Source organism: Bubalus bubalis, chromosome 12, assembly GCF_019923935.1.
Source record: "Bubalus bubalis isolate 160015118507 breed Murrah chromosome 12, NDDB_SH_1, whole genome shotgun sequence".
NCBI classification, from domain to species: domain Eukaryota; kingdom Metazoa; phylum Chordata; class Mammalia; order Artiodactyla; family Bovidae; genus Bubalus; species Bubalus bubalis.
The window spans coordinates 31,762,687-31,783,810 of NC_059168.1; the positions used below are offsets into that span (position 1 = coordinate 31,762,687).

Below are 21,124 nucleotides of genomic sequence, written 5' to 3' on the forward strand. Positions count from 1 at the left end.
AAATTTTAAAACTTTAGTGAAATGGACAAAACTACTAATTTCCTCATAACATCTATCTCTGTAGTATTTATAATTGTTTCACTTAATAAAAATTCCTAATATTTAAAAATTTTTTCTCTCTTGTACCTTGACCCATCTGGAAGTTTTCTCTTTGATGGGTCTTTTCCAAGACTAACATTTGACTTTATTTATCCTATTCTGTTTATTTTCAATGCATCAGGCACCCACATCCCACCCACATCCTCTAGAGCTTTATCATTGTAATGTCATTGTCAGTCTGAACCCTGTCATTCCAACCATATCTGGGGGGATCATTTTTACTATTTGTGCCAAAGTAGAACCAACCAAAATGATCCTGGGTTAGTCATTCATTGGTTAGTGTGAGCAAGAGTTTCTCCAACAGCTAATAATCACCAGGAGACTGAAAAGTCATACCTGTTATTGCCCTCTTCCCATTCACTGCAATTGCCTTCGCTCTTGAAGAGATCCATGGCAGGATGTTTTTTAATCTCTGTTCTTTACTGAATTTTTTCTCTCATATTTTTGCACAAACTTAACCCAAGGATAAACATGCACACACAAGTTGACTGACAAGTTGATAGATGTTATTCTAACTAGTTGATATGTGTTAGGCCTTTCAACCTTGGCGATGTTAACATTTTGGACAAGATAATTGTTTGTTTGAGGGAGGCTTTACTGTGAATTATAAGTTGTTTACCAGCATCCCCAGTCTCCCCTGTATGTGTGTGTAGCGCTTCCCACCCGTCAAGTCAACCAACTCAGTCCCTCCTCTTCCCTACCCAACCCCGCTAAGAAGCATTGTTTAGAAGGCAGTCCCTTGAGGCATGCCTAATATCTTCCCTAGTGAACATATTCTCACTAAATGTGTCTAAAACTTGTAATGATTTTGTGTCAGAGGACTGCAAGTGAGAGATGCAAGATAAAAATTTATCTCAGCTGGCTAGTATTCAATACAATTGAACTGAATACTTTCAATACTGCACAACTCAATACAATGAATTTCTCATGGATAGATTTAGAGCCTGCATTTAAGCTAAATAATCAATTTTATAAGTATAAATGAAACTTGTCTTGGAAAGAAATCTGATGATGGCAGTTGATTGCAAATTCATTATAGTTGAAATAATTACTGTAAGATTTTTCTTAAAAAAATTAAAACTCCAAATGTTAGTATTACAGAGAATGAAGTTCAAATCAAGGAAGGTGATAAACCCGTTGTAATCTGGTCTTAAAAACACTATGCTCAGGACTTCCCTGGTGGTCCAGTGGCTAAGATTCATTGCTTTCAACACAGGGGGCCCAGGTTTGATTCTTGGTCAGGAAGACAGATCTCACATGCCACAAGTAAAACTCTCACATGCCGCAACTAAAGTTCCACAACTAAAGATCCTGCATGCTGCAACTAAGACCCAGTGTAGCCAAATAAATAAATATATTAAAAAACAGACCGCCCCTCCCCAATATGGTCATTTCTATGTCACATTTTGAGAACAGAGGTTCAAGGTCTTCCCAGAGTATTAAGATTATGAGAACTTAAGCATCCATATAATTTAAGTAACAGCCAAGGGAAACTAGGTTAAGACTGAAGAAGGGAAAACCCTGGCAAGCATGGGAGGGGGATGACAAGATTGGAAAGGTTGTCATGTGGAATATGGGGTACATTCTGTTTTGCACGAAGAGAATTAGAACCAATGAGTGGAAGTTATAAGAACTTAGAAGTAAGGAGTCACAACTAAGAAAATTTAATCACAAATTTACTGAACCAGAATTATTTTACTTTTTATGGAAAAAACCACATTTATGAAACCAGCACTTTCATGTTGTTTTCAGCTAGTTCCAGGAGTTTGTGGTTTCACGCAGAGCAAGATGAAAAAGATGTAAACAAAGGTATATTTAGTGGCTGCATCTTTAAGTGTGTCAGTGTAGTGGTGCTTAATTTAATGAACATTAAAATCCAGAAAACACAGCATTGGTAGTTTTCCTCTGCTTGTCTAAGGATGGGTTTTCCTTTCAAATGCAGTCTTCTTTATGCTGCTACTTTGTCCCCAAAGGGTGTCGCAATTACTTTTAAAAAATCAATAAAACCACCATTGTATTAAGAAATATTTTATTAACAAAACAGTAAATTCCACTTGCTTAGCATTTCCAATAATGGATAAGTTGGCCTTGCAACAGAAAAACAAAACAAAACAAAACCCTTAGATACCCAATCACACAAAGCACTAGAAGGGTAGGGTCATGTGGCCTTTCTTTGATGTCTTAGGGATGGACCACCTCACACATTATTGTAGTATTTGTTTTTTAAAAAAAAGGCAACACATAACATGGATTAAAAAAGAAGCATACTCAATCAGAAAAGTTACAGTCTAGAGATGTAATCAAATTTATGCCAGGTAGTGTGAAATCCTCTATTAACTGCCAACTACACATGGAACCCTGATACATTTGGTATGAAGATACTTGGGATTTCATTCATGCCTTTTCTCTCCCTAGCTTGTGTTCTTCTCTTTTCTTTGTCCATTCATAAAGAAGCAAACAAGAAAAAAATTTGCTAGATTTCGTATAGGCCATTACATTGGAAATATTTTTAGTAACAATATTGCATGAAATTTAAAAATTTATGCTGGAAAGAAACACTGAAATCAATTTCAAACAACATGCTTCAGAGATATACTGCTTAAAAATACCATTATTTTGGTTATTTTCGATCACAATTTAGAATCTTTCCGGATGGAAACTAGTTCAAGTTCAGTAGATCCAATGGAAAAGCAACTGTTTCTTTCAAACCTCAAGATGTAAATGAGTGGTTTTATATTTACCTTCTGTTTCACTGGCTTTCCCTGAGTAAGACTGGATGAGAGGAAAACAGCAACTACAAAGAAATTTATGAATTCTTTAACCTGGCAAATTAAAAAGAAGAAAATCTGAAACACAAGTAATCGATACTAAATTTTTAGTTTCATACTTCTACTTTCTGGGTCATGAAAAGCCTTTAGGACTTTTCATGTATGACAATTACTTGGCAACCATAGATGGTGGTGATTTGCTATGAATTATACATATATCTAATGTGCTGTATGTCTATAATCCAGGCCACTTCTTGGCTTTTTTCATCAACTGAAGTATAACAAAAGATGTTTTGCATTTTTTTGCCTTTTCTGATTAAAGCAAATTGTAAAATTATTCTTCTCTTCTATAAAATCTAATATTCTTTTAGGAGATGTTAAAGTAATGCAACCAATTTTTACTGAGACATCACCTTCCAATCTAATATTGCATTTCCTTTGCATTGCCTTCTCAGACTAATAATTTATTGCTATGAACATCATTGAAACAATATGCAAAACAAGCATATAATCTATATGTTTCCACTACTTAATGTGTGTTAAACTAAAGCTATATTTAATGATATATATGTAAAACCAGAAAAGTTAAATTATAGTCAATAATCAACAGATAATGATTTTCTTAAATGGATAGTAATATAGAATCAAAAATTACTGAAAATACTTTTTTAGTTGAGAAAGTGTTTACTTTCCAAAAATGTTTATCATGCACATCAGGTTCAGAGACTATATATATAATTTTATTGGAAACAAAGTTTTCAATGGTAGCAGCCAGGGTTAAGGTATAGATCAATCCATTTTGCTTCTGCAACCTGCCCATTTAATGGTTCATATTCATGCAGCAAGATACCAGTGATAGTTTACTTGATAAGAAAAGGTTCCATTTCTTTAGGGACTAAAATCTTCTGGAAGTTTCCCAGGAGCATATCTCAGTGAAGCAAATCACCCCATTTGTCATCAATATCTTGGCACAACTATCTTCCTTCCTGCTTTTCAATTTGTCAGTAAATATTTTCTATTATATGTACGTTTGGGTCTTCCATCCTATCTGATGGATTGCTCTGGATTTGTGTGTGTATTTGCGTGTGTGTGCACATATCTGTGATCATGAATGGGAATGTATGCGGGAAATGTGAGTATTTGGGGGAGTAAAGAAGATTATAGGATACATATGTATATAGTTTGCCTTCTAATCCACACCTTTCATACAAATACTAAAACTTAATTGCAACAGAATGAAGGCTGTACATGTAAAGGAAAAAAAGTAGCTGAGTCTTTTTATATACATTCATACATATCTTCCTTAGAATAAACACTACATTGTAATTTTAAAAAAAAATTTAAGTAATTGTGGCAATTTATAATGGTGGCAAAAAAAAAAAACACCCTGAAATAATTGCTGATCTGATGTCATAAAACTCCCTATAGTTAGCAACACTTATAACATTGAATTTACCAAAAAGGGCTGAAGAGCAGAGATATAGTTTGCATTTTCTATACAACAGGCTATAAAACATCACTTATCACAGTCCAGAAAGCACACAGAGATGGATTTTATATAAACATATGTAATAACATATTAAGCGTGCATGAAAATTTCCCAATGATTGCATCTATACCTTCTTGTTTATTTCTTGTTGTTGTTGTTTCTGTTTTGAAATTTTAGTGTGAAAATGTGCCTTATCTTTCACATTGTTGAAAATAAGGCCTCTGTACTTTCTTTTTTTTCCCTCACAACCAGAAAGGGGCTTTTTGAATGTGTTCCTACACAAGTCTTCAAAAAAGTCAGCACTTTTTTTCAAGTGCAAGTTCATTTCAGCCACTGTTCCAGCTGTGCCAGGCGGTGAACTCGGAAAAGGTTTGCAGGTGGAGTCACTCACAATGACAGTCTTCTCTGGCCATCAGACTAACTGATTTCTCAGGAAAGCGCTAGCACTTTGGCTAAATCTGGGATCATAGGTAGCTTCTTTTTCTGTGTTGTGTTTTGTGTTGTTTTTGTGTTGTGCCTCCTGATGTTGTAATACTCCTTTGCTTTATGAATGCATGTGGTCATCACTGTCTTTTAGAAATGTTCCAGCAACATAAAGACAGGCAGAGTAAATTAAAACACTGTGGATGTTAAGGAATTTATTGGCCCCTGTTTTTTTTTTTTTTTTTTTCTTTTTTTGGAGAAACAAGAGCATGAGATACTTGTTTTTATTTTTTAAAAACAGTCTTTCCTTCCTGATTGCATTCCCTGTCTTCTTTTGTATGTGCTTCATAAAAAGGAAAGTAAATAAGTTTATATTATGTCTCGGATAAAATGAAGACTATTTCTATACAAGGGTCCTTTTTCAGATCTTGGGCTCAGACGTAATACTCTTTATCCTTGTTCTTCTTGTTTTTGTTGGCGCTTTTCGCACTGCTCGGTTGTTTCTCCTTTACAACAGCCCCATTGGACTGTGCTGAGTTACTGATGTAATTTCGACTCTCGTCCACGTGGTACGAGCCTTCATCCCGGTTTCTGTACTTGTACATAGCATAGAGAAGGATGAGGATGCATAGGGCGGCGGCGGCTACGATCCCCACGACCATGCCCGTGGTGCTGCTGGACTCCCGAATCACTTCCGCTGAGCCTGGGTACGGCTCTCTCCCGCCTGCCCGAGTTGGGTTGGCTGTAGGAAAGAGGGTGAGAAAAAACACCGAGTGATTATGGAGTTTCCCGAATGTCAGAGAGTCACATTTACTGTCTATTTTCATGCCTAATGGATAGTGCCTGTGCCTACTGCTCTTGAAAAAAGATACTGAAGCTAGTAAGTGTAGTGATGCCTACACCTGGTGGTCACTAAAAACTAAGGACAATGAATCATACCATTGAGAGAGCGATCTGTTACCATCTTTTCTTTTTCACAGATCACTTTTGTTAATAGGGTGTTGTAAGTGTAGCTCCGAATTAGCTCCATGTAGTTCTAAAGGGCCATATTGATGTGTTAGGTGAAAAGCAGTAAATTCAACATGGAAAACGTATAGCATCATAATGACTATATAATATTAGAGAATAATCATTTTAAGAATCAAATTGATGTTGATACAGACTGCTTATGGCTAACTCTTGACTGAAATATGATAGCTAAATTTAGGATTACTTCAGAAATCACATTGCCTCCTATTGCAATGAATACAGTATTGAACAACAAGATAAAACAGGCATTTTGCAGAGTCAAATTGACTGCTTTTAAAAGTGTTATTTTAGTCACAATTTTTAGAAATTAATTTTATCTATTATACTCTATATACTATACTCCAACTATGGAGTATATACATATATATATACAATGTTGTATTAGTCTCTACTGCACAGAAAAGTGAATCAGTTTTATATATACATATATATCTCCTCTTTTTGGATTTCCCTCCCATTTAGGTCACCATAGAGCACTGAGTAGAGCTCCCTGTGTTATACTGTAGGTTCTTATATTTTATATGTTTTATCAATAGTATATGTATGTCAATCCCAATCTCCCAGGTCATCCCACTTCCTCCTATCGCCCTTGGCATCCATACATTTGTTCTCTATGTCTGGGTCTCTATTTCTGCTTTGCAAATATCATCATTTATGCCATTTTACTATATTCCTCATATACACATTAATATACAATACTTGTTTTTCTCTGACTTACTTCACTCTGTATGACAGTCGCTAGGTTCATCCATGTCTCTACAAATGATTCCGTTTTGTTCCTTTTATGGCTGAGTAATATTCCACTGTATACATGTACCACATCTTCTTTATCCACTCCTGTGCTGATGAATATTTAGGTTCTTCCATGTCCTCATGTCCTGGCTATTGTAAATAGTGCTGCCGTGAACACTGGGGCACACGTGTCTTTTTGAATTATGGTTTTCTCTGGGTAAATGCCCAGTAGTGGGATTGCTGGATCATATAGTAGTTCTATTTTTACTTTCTTTTTTTTTTTTTTAATTTTATTTTATTTTTAAACTTTACATAACTGTATTAGTTTTGCCAAATGAACCTTCATACTGTTCTCCATAGTGGCTGTATCATTTACATTCTCACCAACAATGCAAGAGGATTCTCTTTTCTCCACAGCCTCTCCAGAATGTATTGTTTGTAGATTTTTTGATGATGGCCATTCTGACAGGTGTGAAGTGATACCTCATTGCTTTTTTGATTTGCATTTCTCTAATAATTAGTGATGTTGAGTGTCTTTTCATGTGTTTGTTGGCCATCTGTATGTTTTCTTTGGAGAAATGTCTATTTAGGTCTTCTGACCAAATTTTTATTGCGTTGTTTATTTTTTTGAGATTGAGCTGTATGAGATGTTTGTAAAAATATGGAAGGCTTCATGAATTTGTGTCATCCCTGGGGTCCTACTAATCTCTGTATCATTCCAGTATTAGTATGTGTGCTGCGGAAGTGAGCATTACTCACAATTGTACAAACTAAAACAGAACTGATTTCCTTTACTATTGAAGGTTTATCTGTTTACCTAAATATATATGTATATTATTCATTTACTGGCAGTGGTTGAGTGATCACCATGACCAAATTTGAGAGGAGAAAGTAAGAAAATATTTTTACATACTTTAAAGACTAGAATGATTTTGACTCAAAATTCAGTACATAGCAGATGATCATAAATAAAGGACTGACTGCCTCACTTTTATTCAATTGATAAAACCCTCATTCTGTCTTTCCAAAGTATAAAGTTCTTCCTGGGTACAGGAAATGGATTGCAGGGGGCATTCAAATATTTTTCTCCAAGTCAGTCACTGAAATTAATCACCGATAGGGAGAAAAGTCCTGGGGTTTAGCTTGCAGATTTGGAGGAGAGGGGAGTGGTTCTTTTCCTTTACCTCATAAATTTATTATTTAAAACAACTTAGAAGAAAAGGAACTGTAGAGAGGTAGTATTCTATCCCATCTCTGATCCCAGGTCATGTTTCCCTAAGGATTGTGTTTTCTCTCTTTCTCTGAATCTCCATCTTTTCCTTTGTCTTATAGAAAAAAGATAACTTTTCAGATGTAATGAATTAAAAATTCTATAATTTTCAAAATGATATTCTTTGTAAATTATGCAGAATGAATTTACATAATCTCAAGATTGCATAAATATTGAATATATGTATGTGTGTATATGTGGAAGGTTTTGTGTGTAATATATATATATACACACCAGAAATTGAACATTTCCAAAGACTAAAATGGTACTTTTATTACACTATTATTAGTAATTTTTAAAATATTTCTACAAAAGTCCCTATTAGCTATTGGGGATCATTTATCTATCACTTAGCACCATACTGCTTTGTAATTCCATTTTCAAACATCACCAAGATTTCATCTGCCAAATATGGGTTTCTTGCTGTCACTTTCCTTTCCTTCCCCAAATAAAGCCTTACAGATATAGTCACTAACAAAGGAACAGCTTTCAAAGAAGCAATATGCTCTGGAGCTACAAAATGTAGCAGGTGAAACCTTTGTATGCTGAATGTATCCCCTGCTTGTTTTACAAAAGCGCATGTAATGTTGCCAAATTAAAACGCCTTGGAGTTGCTTCTGTGGCCAAGGCAGAAGGCGCCGAAGACTAGAATCCACAGCATTTGATTACAGGAAATTAATTTCCTCTCAAGAACAGAACCTATCGCGGGAACTCTGTCACTACCTGACAAAGCAAAGGCAGCACTTTCTCTTTCAAATACCGTCATCTTTGCCAAAGTCTGCCAACTAGCTCAGCTGCTAACTTTCACTAAATGACGACTTTCTACTTGCTCATTTTGTGGAGCATTCTCTCACCATGGTGTCTCAAAAGCTGGAAAAGGGTTTTATTTAAACATTACCTAAATCATTTGCCCCACCTGTTGGAATGCTTTCCTTTTAAACACATTTTCATAATTACCTCACTTTGTCTGTCAGAAATAAATGGGGAGAAGAGAGATAAAATCCTAATCATATAGTTCATGATAGTCAGACTTGAGAGTTTTAATGGAATGGAGGGTTTACATTTTTTTTTCTTTTTTAAAATAGATATTTAATTTATTTATTCAGCTGTGCTAGGTCTTAGTGCAGCAGGCAGGATCTTTAGTTACTGCACACAGGATTTTTTTTTTTTTTAAGTTGGGGCCACAGAGAACTCAGTTGTGGCATGTGGGATGTAGTTGCTTGACCAGGAATTGAACCAGGGCCCCCTGCATTGGGAGCATGGAGTCTTACCCATTGGACCAAGAGGGAAGTCTCTACATTTTACATTTTCTAAACTAAGAATATATATGTACTTTTTTTTTTCATTTAGGAGTAGGTATTGTAAATGAACTATCTTATCAGAGAATTTAAATCTGATTTTTATCTGTTCAAAAATTTCTGATATGTTTTCACAACCGTTGAAGGAGTGCACCAAAACCAAATTGATGGTAAAACTAAAATGAGATGACAAAGACCAAAATAAAAGCCTCAAATGCTTCCACTTTGCCATAGAGCTATTTGAGAAATACCTCCTGATTAAGGAAAACATTTGTCTCTTTTGGAACTCCGGCCAAAATGTTGCTTCTCACGCAGTCCTGAAACAGCTCTGTAACCCATACATAAATAAGAATTCTAAATATCATGAAAATAGCATACCAACTCCCTACCACAAACCCAGTGATGAAACATTTTATCCCCCATTTTTCCTGATTCACAATGAAAATTAATAACCATCACAGGTATTATGATAGGTCTATTTGGAATATGCAGTTGCTTCCATATCTAATTGATTATTTAACAATGTTTTCTGCTTATGCTTCCAATCTGAAAGCTAAGTGATAATTGTCTTAATTTTTATGCTAAGATCACTTACATACTTACACGCTTAAGAGTTAATGGGACATCTCTCTCAGATGTACAAAAACGGCTAGAGAAATTTAAATATTTTTATGAATTATAAATGTGGTTTCCCTTATTAATGGTCATTAATGGTTTATTTTGATGATTGCTGAAATATCTCTGAGGAACTTCATATGAATTTAAATGTAGATAATAGAATACATGGCTAAGAAGCCTAGTGTTAGTTGCCCAGTCATGTTTGACTCTTTGTAGCTCACGGCTGAGATTCATGGGGTCACAAAGAGTCGGACACAACTGAGCGACTGAACTGAACTGAACTGAGGCTCCTCTATCCATGGAATTCTCCAGGCAAGAATACTGGAATGGGTTGCTGCCAGGAGCCAGCGTGAGGAACTCTGCCCATGGCAAAGGTCATGAGGAAGGAGGCTTGACATATGCAAAGGTGGGATTGAGCCTCAGGAGTCCCCCTGGAAATTCTCGAGCATCTACCCCCAAAACCAGAGTCTGCCTACTTTACTGCATTGTGCTCTCACCTACATCTCTGACTTTAGGGGGGGCTATCCCCCACCACCTCTCTCAGAGAAGGAGTTAACTTAGAGCTCCAGTTAATAATAATTCCTGGGCGTGACAGGAGTGTTTCAACCTACAAACTCCTCAGAAGGTTCTCTAGCCTGCCTGACAGGTTTGTCTGGCCACATGTGATTGTTCACAGCCTCCCAACTGTGAGAGGCATGAGATACTTTAAACCTTCTAAAAACAGATTCTTTTGAGAAGTTAGGAAATTATTAGTGTAGTATAGTGGGCTGATTAGAAATCGTATTGGTGAAGGGTTTTTTCACTTTTTGAGCCAATGTTTGCTGCTAAGTCTCCACATCCCCTGCCCTTATACACATTAATGAATATATAGAAGAAATAAGTATTAACCTTTGATATTAATCGCATTAGACTTTAGGCTAAGCAAAACCCACTACACCCTCACCCTATAAGAATGTAACCATTCTGGTGCCTTCGGAAGGTGGCATCTGTTTTAAGAATAATCGCTCTTGGAGAAATAAGTGTTCTGGTTGACTGACTGCTGTTACAAGGAGAGGGTCATAAACTGTTAGCAGGCCCCCTGGCCAGAAGATGATGTAACACCCCTAAAACCTTTGTATACATTTGTATGAAGCACCTGATTTGATAAAAGTCAGGACTGCTGACCCCATGTGACTTTTGTATTACATCTCTGTGTATAAAAGCGGACCCTGGAAAATAAAGAATGGGATCAGTTCCTAGAAAGACTGGTCTCCCCATGTCGTTCTTTCTCTTACCTTCTGGCTGAATTCCCATCTGGAGCTGGAGGCTCATCAAGCCTACTAATTATGCTTGGGCTTCTAAGATCCTACCGGGGAGGCCTCAGTGTCTCTTCTCCTTCGGGAGAATGAAGGGACGCCTGCGTCCTACGTGGGTGACGCAAACTTCTCCTCTTGAAGTTTTATTGGTTTTCCACGTAAACCAAGTTATTCAGCCTCTTTTCTCCACTGAATTTCCCTGCTGAGCTATCCTCACTTAACCACTCTATAAGCCTCTAGTTAATATTTAATCTAACAGTTGTTTCCTGATCTAAGCCGACACCGTCTTTCCTTCGAGTTACCCTGGATCCACCAGGGCTGGACCCTGGCAGGTTGCCATTCCCTTCTCTGGGGGATCTTCCCAACCCAGGGATTGAACTCAGGTCTCCCACATTGCAGGCAGATTCTTTACTGTCTGAGCTACCAGGGAAGCCAAAAAAGGCTAAATACCTTCTTATATAAATTGGTTAAAAAAATTTTTATTAAAAAATACAGTCATTTCTTCACCATTCATAACAGTATGAAGAAAGAAATTTAATCAGAGACCTCCCTAAGCAATTGTATTTAACGACTTTGGTATTTTGCATTCTCTTTATACTTCCTACTAAACTGAATCGAGACATTATAAATAAGTTTTTAAAATCTACAATGTGTTTTTCTCTCAGTAGTGCTAAAAAACAAATAAATGAACTAAATTTTACTTTCACATGGCCTCCCTTTCTTTGTTGCAGCAAGTGATGAGAACACTTTAAAAACATGTAAAAGAGAATATGAGAGAGGCGCTAAAAGAATGGAATGGGTATAGATTAGCAACAAGTCCCCAAATAGTCAAAAGTTAACTGGTTTGTAGGTAAAGCTAAGCTAACACAACCAACTCATTATATATGGGGCTCAGAGGAACAAGGAGCCCAGATCAATGGAAAACTTCAGTAGGACTGATAATGGGCAGTGAATAAGCCAAGGCATTTACATATTATTTGGTATAACTGGAAATGAACAAGGATTCAACTCCACTGGTGGCACACAGTTTGATTTGAGGATAGCTTCCTAGCAAAAAAAGAAGTAGAGAAGATGAAATATCCTATGTGTTTAGTCCCACATATCCCATTTTAATGATTCATAAAATAAAAGGCATCACAAACTACATATAGTTTATATGAACACTATAGTGATAGATTACTTTACTTAAAAGTTTCCCATGTAACTGTATCTTAAGTTTTACTGAAGGATGACAATCACCACATACCCCCCAGGAAACAGAATGGAAGTGCTAGGTCTACTACATGTGGGGAAAGTACACATGTACTCCGTAATGGCAAGAGGAAGACTTTTCATTTTTGCCGGTATTTTTGCCTAAGTGACTCAAGAGTACTGGTTGTAGTGGCAAGGACACAAGCCTGTCACAAAGGTTATAACCTCTTTCATATAAACCACTTTTCAGCCAAATGGCTATGGGACTATTTCTGGGACTTGTGTAAAGATAGTGCTATCTTGCTGCTGCTGCTGCTGCTAAGTCACTTCAGTCGTGTCCGACTCTGTACGACCTCATAGATGGCAGCCCACCAGGCTCCCCCGTCCCTGGGATTCTCCAGGCAAGAACACTGGAGTGGGTTGCCATCTCCTTCTCCAATGCATGAAGGTGAAAGGTGAAAGTGAAGTCGCTCAGTCGTTTCTGACTCTTTGCGACCCCATGGACTGCAGCCTAACAGGCTCCTCCATCCATGGGATTCTCTAGGCAAGAGTACTGGAGTGGGGTGCCATTGCTTTCTCTGAGTGCTATCTTAAGGACAGATAAAAACTGATTTTTAATTCTCTTTCTCTCTCAAATATTCAGCAAGATCTGATGGCCTCTAATTTTCCACATGGTCTGTTTTGACCCAGATTATCAAAAATCCTAAAAGCTAGTTCTATGACTTTTCTCATTTTTCACTGTCAAATCATTACTGTGGTTACTTAGAAAGACACTGTCTTTCAGGTGCTGCTGCTGCTAAGTCGCTTCAGTCGTGTCTGACTCTGTGCGACCCCATAGATGGCAGCCCACCAGGCTCCCCCGTCCCTGGGATTCTCCAGGCAAGAACACTGGAGTGGGTTGCCATTTCCTTCTCCAATGCATGAAAGTGAAAATTGAAAGTGAAGTCGCTCAGTTGTGTCCGACCCTCAGCGACCCCATGGACTGCAGCCTACCAGGCTCCTCCATCCGTGGGATTTTCCAGGCAAGAGTACTGGAGTGGAGTGCCATTGCCTTCTCTGTCTTTCAGGTGCTAGGACAGTTATTAACATTTCCACATATACCCCAAACCAATTTTAGGTTACATCAGATAATAATTCACTGTGAAAATGCATAGTAAGTGCAAAAGACATATTCCAGGGCCTTGCGACATAAAAAGAATAATTGCATTTGTTGCTCTGCACAAAAAAATTAAAGTGAAATATTAAAAAATTTAACTTAGCCTTAACTTGCTGCATAGCTTTTTAAACTACCACCATAAAAAAAGAAAAAGAAAAAGAGTTTCAGCTTCCACGTCAGTCCTTCTAATGAACATTCAGGGCTGATTTCCTTAAGGAAGGACTGGTTGGATCTCCTTGCAGTTCAAGGGACTCTCAAGAGTCTTCTCCAACACCACAGTTCAAAAAAAAACCATGCTTTTTATTTTGACACAGTTCTTGGCACTGTATCTGTGAAAGAGTATTATTTCCCCAAATAGGAACTAATCTAGATCTAGCTATGAAACACCATGGAAAAAACAGGTTTAAGAGATACAATAGGCTGTAAAACAGAGAGGACCCTGTAGTAAATCTCATTTCTCACTAGCTCCTTTGGGTGTTTGTCACCTACTCCATGCTCCTGCCTGCCTTCTCTCTTGCAGACTTCCTCCCCTTCCCTAGCCCTTCTCTGCATCCCTCTCTCAGCTCTTGATATCTTTCTAGATGGCCCCCAGAGAGCACACTGATCCCCCCACTGTGTAAATGAAGAAGGCCAGGCCAGCAAGGTCAGAACTCTGCCTTTTGAAGCTGGTGTCTTACTCAGTCAGGTGTTCAATGAGGAACAAAACTTATTGCCAAGGTACTGATTTCACACACTTTAAAACTGTCCCAACTGTCAAAAAAAGTCTCAATGTAATTGTTTCATTAAAATACAGTTTTGGTGCTTTATATAGGCCTGCTTTTACTTAAAAATTTAACTTAGTTTGTTTACAGAATGAAATTCCATGTTTTATTAAATGGAATAATGTTTTATTACAATTAAAAAGAACTTTGATTATGAAGATGGTAAGATAAGGAGCATGTTAGGCCATTCAGCTTTGCACCGGAGCCTGTCTTTACCAGTGCCAGTTTGTGTCTGGTGTGGTCATAACCTTAGTCTATACACAGGGGGAGAATAAAGCCCTCATGTTGTTTCTGAGAGATGATTCACAACTGAAGTTCTAAAATAACTCTTCATTTTGAAAGGTAAATTTTCAAACATTAATGAGTTTTTCCAAGAAGGGTTCACTGTGCAGTGGAAAGAATCTGAAATCCATCTGAGGTTGGAAACAGAGCAATTAAATTAATTTTGTTATTAAAAAACAAAACTGCTCTTGATTTATGTTTTCACATAATGTTTTACAAGAGAAACCATGCTTAAAGTCCTAATTCCTGCTACATAAAATGAGGTGGGTAGTGGAACCATGTATTTCACCAAGGCAATAACCATGTCATCAGATGCTCTTTTTATCACTCAAATTGGCAGTTTTATGAAAATATTTTGTATACTTGATGAGTGGTTCTTTCACTGTAATCTTATTGTATTCATGCTGTTTCCAAAGTTAGCTTTTAAGGGTGAGATTGTGGTTCCCAGGTCATTTGTATTGCTGGTTTTATTTCTTAAATATTAAGTTCAGTTCAGTTCAGTGGCTCAGTCGTGTCCAACTCTTTGCAACTCCATGGACTACAGCACACCAGGCCTCCCTGTCCATCACCAACTCCTGGAGTTTATTCAAACTCATGTCCATTGGGTCAGTGATGCCATCCAACCATCTCATCCTCTGTCATCCCCTTATCCTCCTGCCTTCAATCTTTCCCAGCATCAGGGTCTTTTCAAATGAGTCAGCTTTTTGCATCAGGTGGCCAAAATACTGGAGTTTCAGCTTCAACATCAGTCCTTCTAATGAACACCCAGGACTGATTTCCTTAAGGAAGGACTGGTTGGATCTCCTTGCAGTTCAAGGGACTCTCAAGAGTCTTCTCCAACACCACAGTTCAAAAGCATCAATTCTTCGGCACTCAGGTTTCTTTGTAGTCCAAATCTCACATCCATACATGACTATTGGAAAAACCATAACCTTGACTAGACGGACCTTTGTTGACAAAGTAATGTCTCTGCTTTTTAATATGCTGTCTAGGTTGGTCATAACTTTCCTTCCAAGGAGTAAGCATCTTTTAATTTCATGGCTGCAGTCGTCATCTGCAGTGATTTTGGAGCACAAAAAAATAAAGTCAGCCACTGTTTCCCCATCTATTTGCCAAGAAGTGATGGGACTGCATGCCATGATCTTCGTTTTCTGAATGTTGAGCTTTAAGCCAACTTTTCCACTGTCCTCTTTCACTTTCATCAAGAGGCTCTTTAGTTCTTCACTTTCTATCATAAGGGTGGTATCATCTGCATATCTGAGGTTATCGCTATTTCTCCCACAAATCTTGATTCCAGCTTGTGCTTCATCCAGCCCAGCATTTCGCATGATGTACTCTGCATATAAGTTAAATAGGCATGGTGACAATATACAGCCTTGATGTACTCCTTTTCCTATTTGGAACCAGTCTATTGTTCTATGTCCAGTTCTAACAGTTGCTTCCTGACCTGCATACAGATTTCTCAAAAGGCAGGTCAAGTGGTCTGGTATTCCCATCTCTTTCAGGATTTTCCACAGTTTATTGTGATCCACACAGTCAAAGGCTTTGGCATAGTCAATACAGCAAAAATAGATGTTTTTTTCTGGAACATTCTTGCTTTTTTGATGATCCAGCGGATGTTGGCAATATGATCTCTGGTTCCTCTGCCTTTTCTAAAACCAGCTTGAACATCAGGAAGCTCATGGTTCATGTATTGCTGAAGCCTGGCTTGGAGAATTTTGTGCATTACTTTGCTAGCATGTGAGATGAGTGCAATTGTGTGGTAGTTTGAGCATTCTTTAGCATTGCCTTTCTTAGGGATTGGATTGAAAACTGAAGTCCTGTGGCCACTGCTGAATTTTCCAAATTTGCTGGCATATTGAGTGCAGCACTTTCACAGTATCATCTTTCAGGATTTGAAATAACTCAACTGGAATTCCATCACCTCCACTAGCTTTGTTCATAGTGATGCTTCCTAAGGCCTACTTGACTTCACATTCCAGGATGTCTGGCTCTAGGTGAGTGATCACACCATCATGATTATCTGGGTTGTGAAGATCTTTTTTGTACAGTTCTTCTGTATATTCTTGCCACCTCTTCTTAATATCTTCTTCTTCTGTTAGGTGTATACCATTTCTTTCCTTTATTGAGCCCATCTTTATGTGAAATGTTCCCTCAGTATCTATAATTTTCCTGAAGAGATCTCTAGTCTTTCCCATTCTATTGTTTTCCTCTATTTCTTTACACTGGTCACTGAGGAAGGCTTTCTTGTCTCTCCTTGCTATTCTTTGGAACTCTGCTTTCAAATGGGTATATCTGTCCTTTTCTCCTTTGCTTTTGGCTTCTCTTCTTTTGTCAGCTATTTGTAAGGCCTCCCCAGATAGCCATTTTGCTTTTTTGCATTTCTTTTTCTTGGGGTTGGTCTTGCTCCCTATCTCCTGTACAATGTCATGAACCTCCATCCATAGTTCATCAGGCACTCTATCAGATCTAGTTCCTTAAATCTATTTCTCACTTCCATGGTAAAATCATTAGGGATTTGATTTAGGTCATACCTGAATGGTCTAGTGGTTTTCCCTACTTTCTTCAATTTCAGTCTAAATTTGGCAATAAGGAGTTCATGATCTGAGCCACAGTCAGCTCCCAGTCTTGGTTTTACTGACTGTATAGAGCTTATAGACTATATTTTCAATATAGACTGTTAGTGTATAGGTACATCATCAACTGTGACCCTGTCATATGAAAGATGAAGCAAGAGTTTCACTTTATACTGATAATGAAAATGCAGCTTTTAAGCTTTAAGGAAAAAAGAATGTAAGAGATCATCAATATTAAGAAATAGTAAAGAAAATACACCAATGATTTAAAAAATGGAACTATATATTTCAGATCTGGAGGAGTAGATAAAGGTCATAAAACTCCATTATGCTCAACATATATCACTCTGGTACCCTAAATTATTAGATCTTCTGCCTTAAATAATCCTTTTCAAAAACTAATGGAAAGATGCATTTACTGAACTGTTTCTCACTTAAGAGTCTTTGACCAGTCTTTCTTACCAGAAATCAATCAATTTAAAATTTCTGTCTCCACCCCACTGAAGAAAAAGAGTTGCTTAAAATGATCTCATTAGACCATAGTCCTGTACTGCATCTTAATAGATGTGAAAGTTATTATAATTCGAGGCTAGCCTTGAAAATGGTTTCAGATTTATAAGGGAAGATTACTTTCCCAGTACGTCGTTTCATTAATACTGTGAAAAGAAAATTGGAATTGCAGGTTCCTGTGGTGTTTGTGAATTGAGATTAGCAGTTTTTTCCCCATAACCAAAAAAAGAAAAATATTACTTTTTTTCATTCATGTATTTCAATACAACACATGCCAAAAAAAAACCACAGTGATCATGTAAAGACTCATACAAATTCATGTTTAAATGCCACAGCTGCAGAAAGCAGGTAGGCGGTGATTTACATGATATGCACTAATTTCAACTCATCTTGTGGCTTCTTGAGAGGTGGTGCTGGATATTTTAAATCCCTCCCAGTTTCATCTTCGCTACCATCAGCTCCATCCATGCCCTGCACATTTTAATGTCTACTACTGCAGGTCAGACTGCTTGAGGGAGGTCATGTCTAGTATATCTCAATCCCTACTCAATCAATTAGAGATTCAGAAAGAACTTGGACATCAATAAAACTTTACCACCTGCCTGGCTGCTAGGACTAAACATTTCCTCAAACTACTTTCAAAACCACCAAAGCAAAGCATGTGTTTGAAGGGAAATCCACTGATGTGGGATTGAGATGATGACTATCTTCACCAGACATCTAAGCACTGCATGAGAAGCAATGTGAGCCACAGAAAAATGTGTTTTGTGCCTGGAGAATAGGGAGCACCTCCTAGGGCAGCTGTTACCTCAAACGGCACCACACAGAACAGAAAAAGCAATGGACAATCACATCATATGTGACTTTGGTGACCCTGAAAATAAACATCTCTGGAGGCAGCCAGGGGACCATGGCTGTGTGTCCACAGCTTGATCACCTGCAAGCTTCATAGACTTTTTGCATGGTCATTGTACCCATAAATTCTTAGTAGAATCCTTGAAACTGTCATGGTATTTACTAAAGTACCACTGTTCTAACAGCTCTTCATGGTCTGCCTACAGCTACATATTCAAATTTTTCTTCCATTTCTCTCAAAGAAAGTAACAGTCATAATTTCATTGCTGTCTCCCAATCCCCATACACCAATAAAAGTTTTATCGTCATGCCTGGCTCATATGACCTTTCTTTTCTAGCATGGCTGAGCATTACTTATTTCTCAGACTTAGCTTAAATGCTTCATTGTTTATGGTGTTCTCTCTACGAATATTCACTCCTGCTGTCAACCAGTTATATGGTGAGCTATTGCTATGTTCCAGGGACTATACTAAGTCCCAAGGGAAGAGGTTTTAGCCAAACACACTTGATGCCTTACCTCATGAAGCCTGAAATACAATGAGGGAAAGATTTACACAACAAAAAATCACACAACTAGGCTGAAAGCAATAACTGAATGTGTGATGAAGGAAAATGATGAGTACCATGCAGGAGCAGAGCAGAGGTTTCTGATTTAGACTGGGGAGTCAAGTAGACTTTCTGAGGCTGTACTATTTATGTTGAGACCTGGAAAACCGGTGGAGAGTAGTTCAGTAAAAAGTGGGCAGAAGAATCTTCTAAACATAAGGAAACGTATATGGAATGACTTTGAGGAAGAAAGGAGTTTGCCTTTCAGGAACTAAACTAATGCCAGACTGCAGACGGCATATTGACTTTTAGGGGAAAGTAAAAAGAAATTTGAAGGTGGACATGAAACTTCCATAGATCACAGTCCTTGGAATGAAGCCATATATCAAAAGATCATCACAGCTGACTGCATAAACAATAACAATTTTATGTGGAAAAAGGTGTCACTAATGAAGTGAAAATGCAGTACACATGACAGACCAAGAGTTAACACCTCTAAAATATAAAAACGTGTATCAAGTGCTATGAACAAAGGCAAAAACCCACTGGAAGAATGGACAAAAATAGAGACATGCAAGTGGAGAAAAGAAGATCCAAATTGTTGATAAATGTAGGACAGGATGCCCAATTTCACTACAAGGCAAGTCAAAATAAAATAAGGAGGTATTTTTTTCCCCAACAAACTTGGAAGAATAAAGTGAATTAAGGTGATAATTTGGTTAGAACATTTGCTTGGGAAATAGACAATTGTGCCAGTGAGAATATGAATTTCTCAATTTTTAGAAAGTAATCTAACATCTATTACAACTTTAAAAAGATTAAATTGCAGCTGGCTGATGGGTGGATGTGAGTTCATTATACAATTCTTTCTAATTTCGTTTATGTTTGAAATTTACAATAGTAATGTTAAAAAATACACAAATATTTTCATCAAGCAGCCTCAGTTTTGAGAATATAGTCTAAAGAATTAAATACACCAGCATGCATATAAATACAGGATGTTTGCTGATCATGTTGTGAGGAAAAAAAGAGAAAAGGACAACTTAAAAGCTCATTAACAGGGCTCTGATTGAGTAAGTTATTCCAATAATTTATTAGACACCCATAATTATGGCACACCTATACCCTAGAATTTTAACAGAGTTAAAAATAGGAATTGGAGAAAAATCTGTTGAACTGAAAGATGTCCATAACACATTAGGAAAGGAGAAAATCAAATTTAATTCATAAAGTATGCTTCTAATTTTTATGTGACAAGAGAGAAAAGCAACCCTTTATTTATATATGTTCATAGGAACATCGTGAATGTGTAGGAAAGATTCATTCCAAGCTGTTATCATTGGTTAATGTATGGAGGTGGGAGAAAGGGAAAAATAAAGTTAAATAGAAAAAAATAATTTAAAATTCCAAGAAATATGTCTGGCGTGCTGCGATTCATGGGGTCGCAAAGAGTTGGACACGACTGAGCGACTGAACTGAACTGAACAATTTACTAGGCATGACATAAGACATTAATACTAAGGTACACAAAACAGCCTTGGGGTCCACCTTCTTAGAACTTTCAGTATATTCAAAATAAAACAGAAAATGTAAGAAAACAAACAGAACAATTTTAAATTAAAAAAATAACACAAGAAGGCATAAATACTGGGTACTAAGAAAGATAATAAAGAGGGTGGGGTCAGGACATCAGCAAAGGGCTGTCCCAATAGAAGTTGTTTGGGATGAGCATTTAATGGAGCAGGACCCAGGCCTCCCAGTGTGAACCCTGGAAAGCCATCAAGTGTTTCTCAAGAAGGAAGACATGAGATAGAGTAGCTTGAAGATGGAAAAAAAAACATAGATCAAGAAGACACATGGGAGAATTTGCAGAAAACCCAATTTTATCCTCATCTTCTCTCAACCATATAGTCTCCACTTAAGTATGGATCCTTTATTACTGTGAAATCTCACACTTCTATTGCTTTGTTAATGCTCTTCCATACTAGACTGCTAGTCTTTTGATAGTTTCCTGTGAGTCTGTTTCTCTTTCCCTCCACTTTCCTCCCCTCCAAACACTGAATGAAGACTGAATACACAAGCTGCAAAATGTATGTTTTCTGACTGAATAGAGGAAGCGATTTTCCTAAGTTTATAAATGTTCAGGAGTGGACTGGGATTGATGTAATCATTAAGAAAATGTGAGAGATCTTTGATTTCAAAGCTTTGAGTAAAGGTAGTAAACAA

General features: G+C 37.3%; 1 protein-coding gene and 1 pseudogene across 30 annotated transcripts in view; both read right to left on the bottom strand.

Moving 5' to 3' along the window:
• Window positions 1–2,111: 2,111 nt before the first annotated feature.
• Window positions 2,112–21,124, bottom strand: part of NRXN1 (neurexin 1) — a 1,220,650-nt gene continuing 1,201,637 nt past the window's right edge. For all 30 annotated transcript variants that reach the window (XM_025262312.3, XM_025262311.3, XM_025262309.3 and 27 more), the window contains one exon: window positions 2,112–5,521. In XM_025262312.3, coding sequence (XP_025118097.1) covers window positions 5,214–5,521 — 308 coding nt within the window. In that variant the 3' untranslated portion in view covers window positions 2,112–5,213. The remainder of the gene's footprint in view (window positions 5,522–21,124) is intronic.
• Window positions 7,196–7,292, bottom strand: LOC112578245 (annotated as a pseudogene).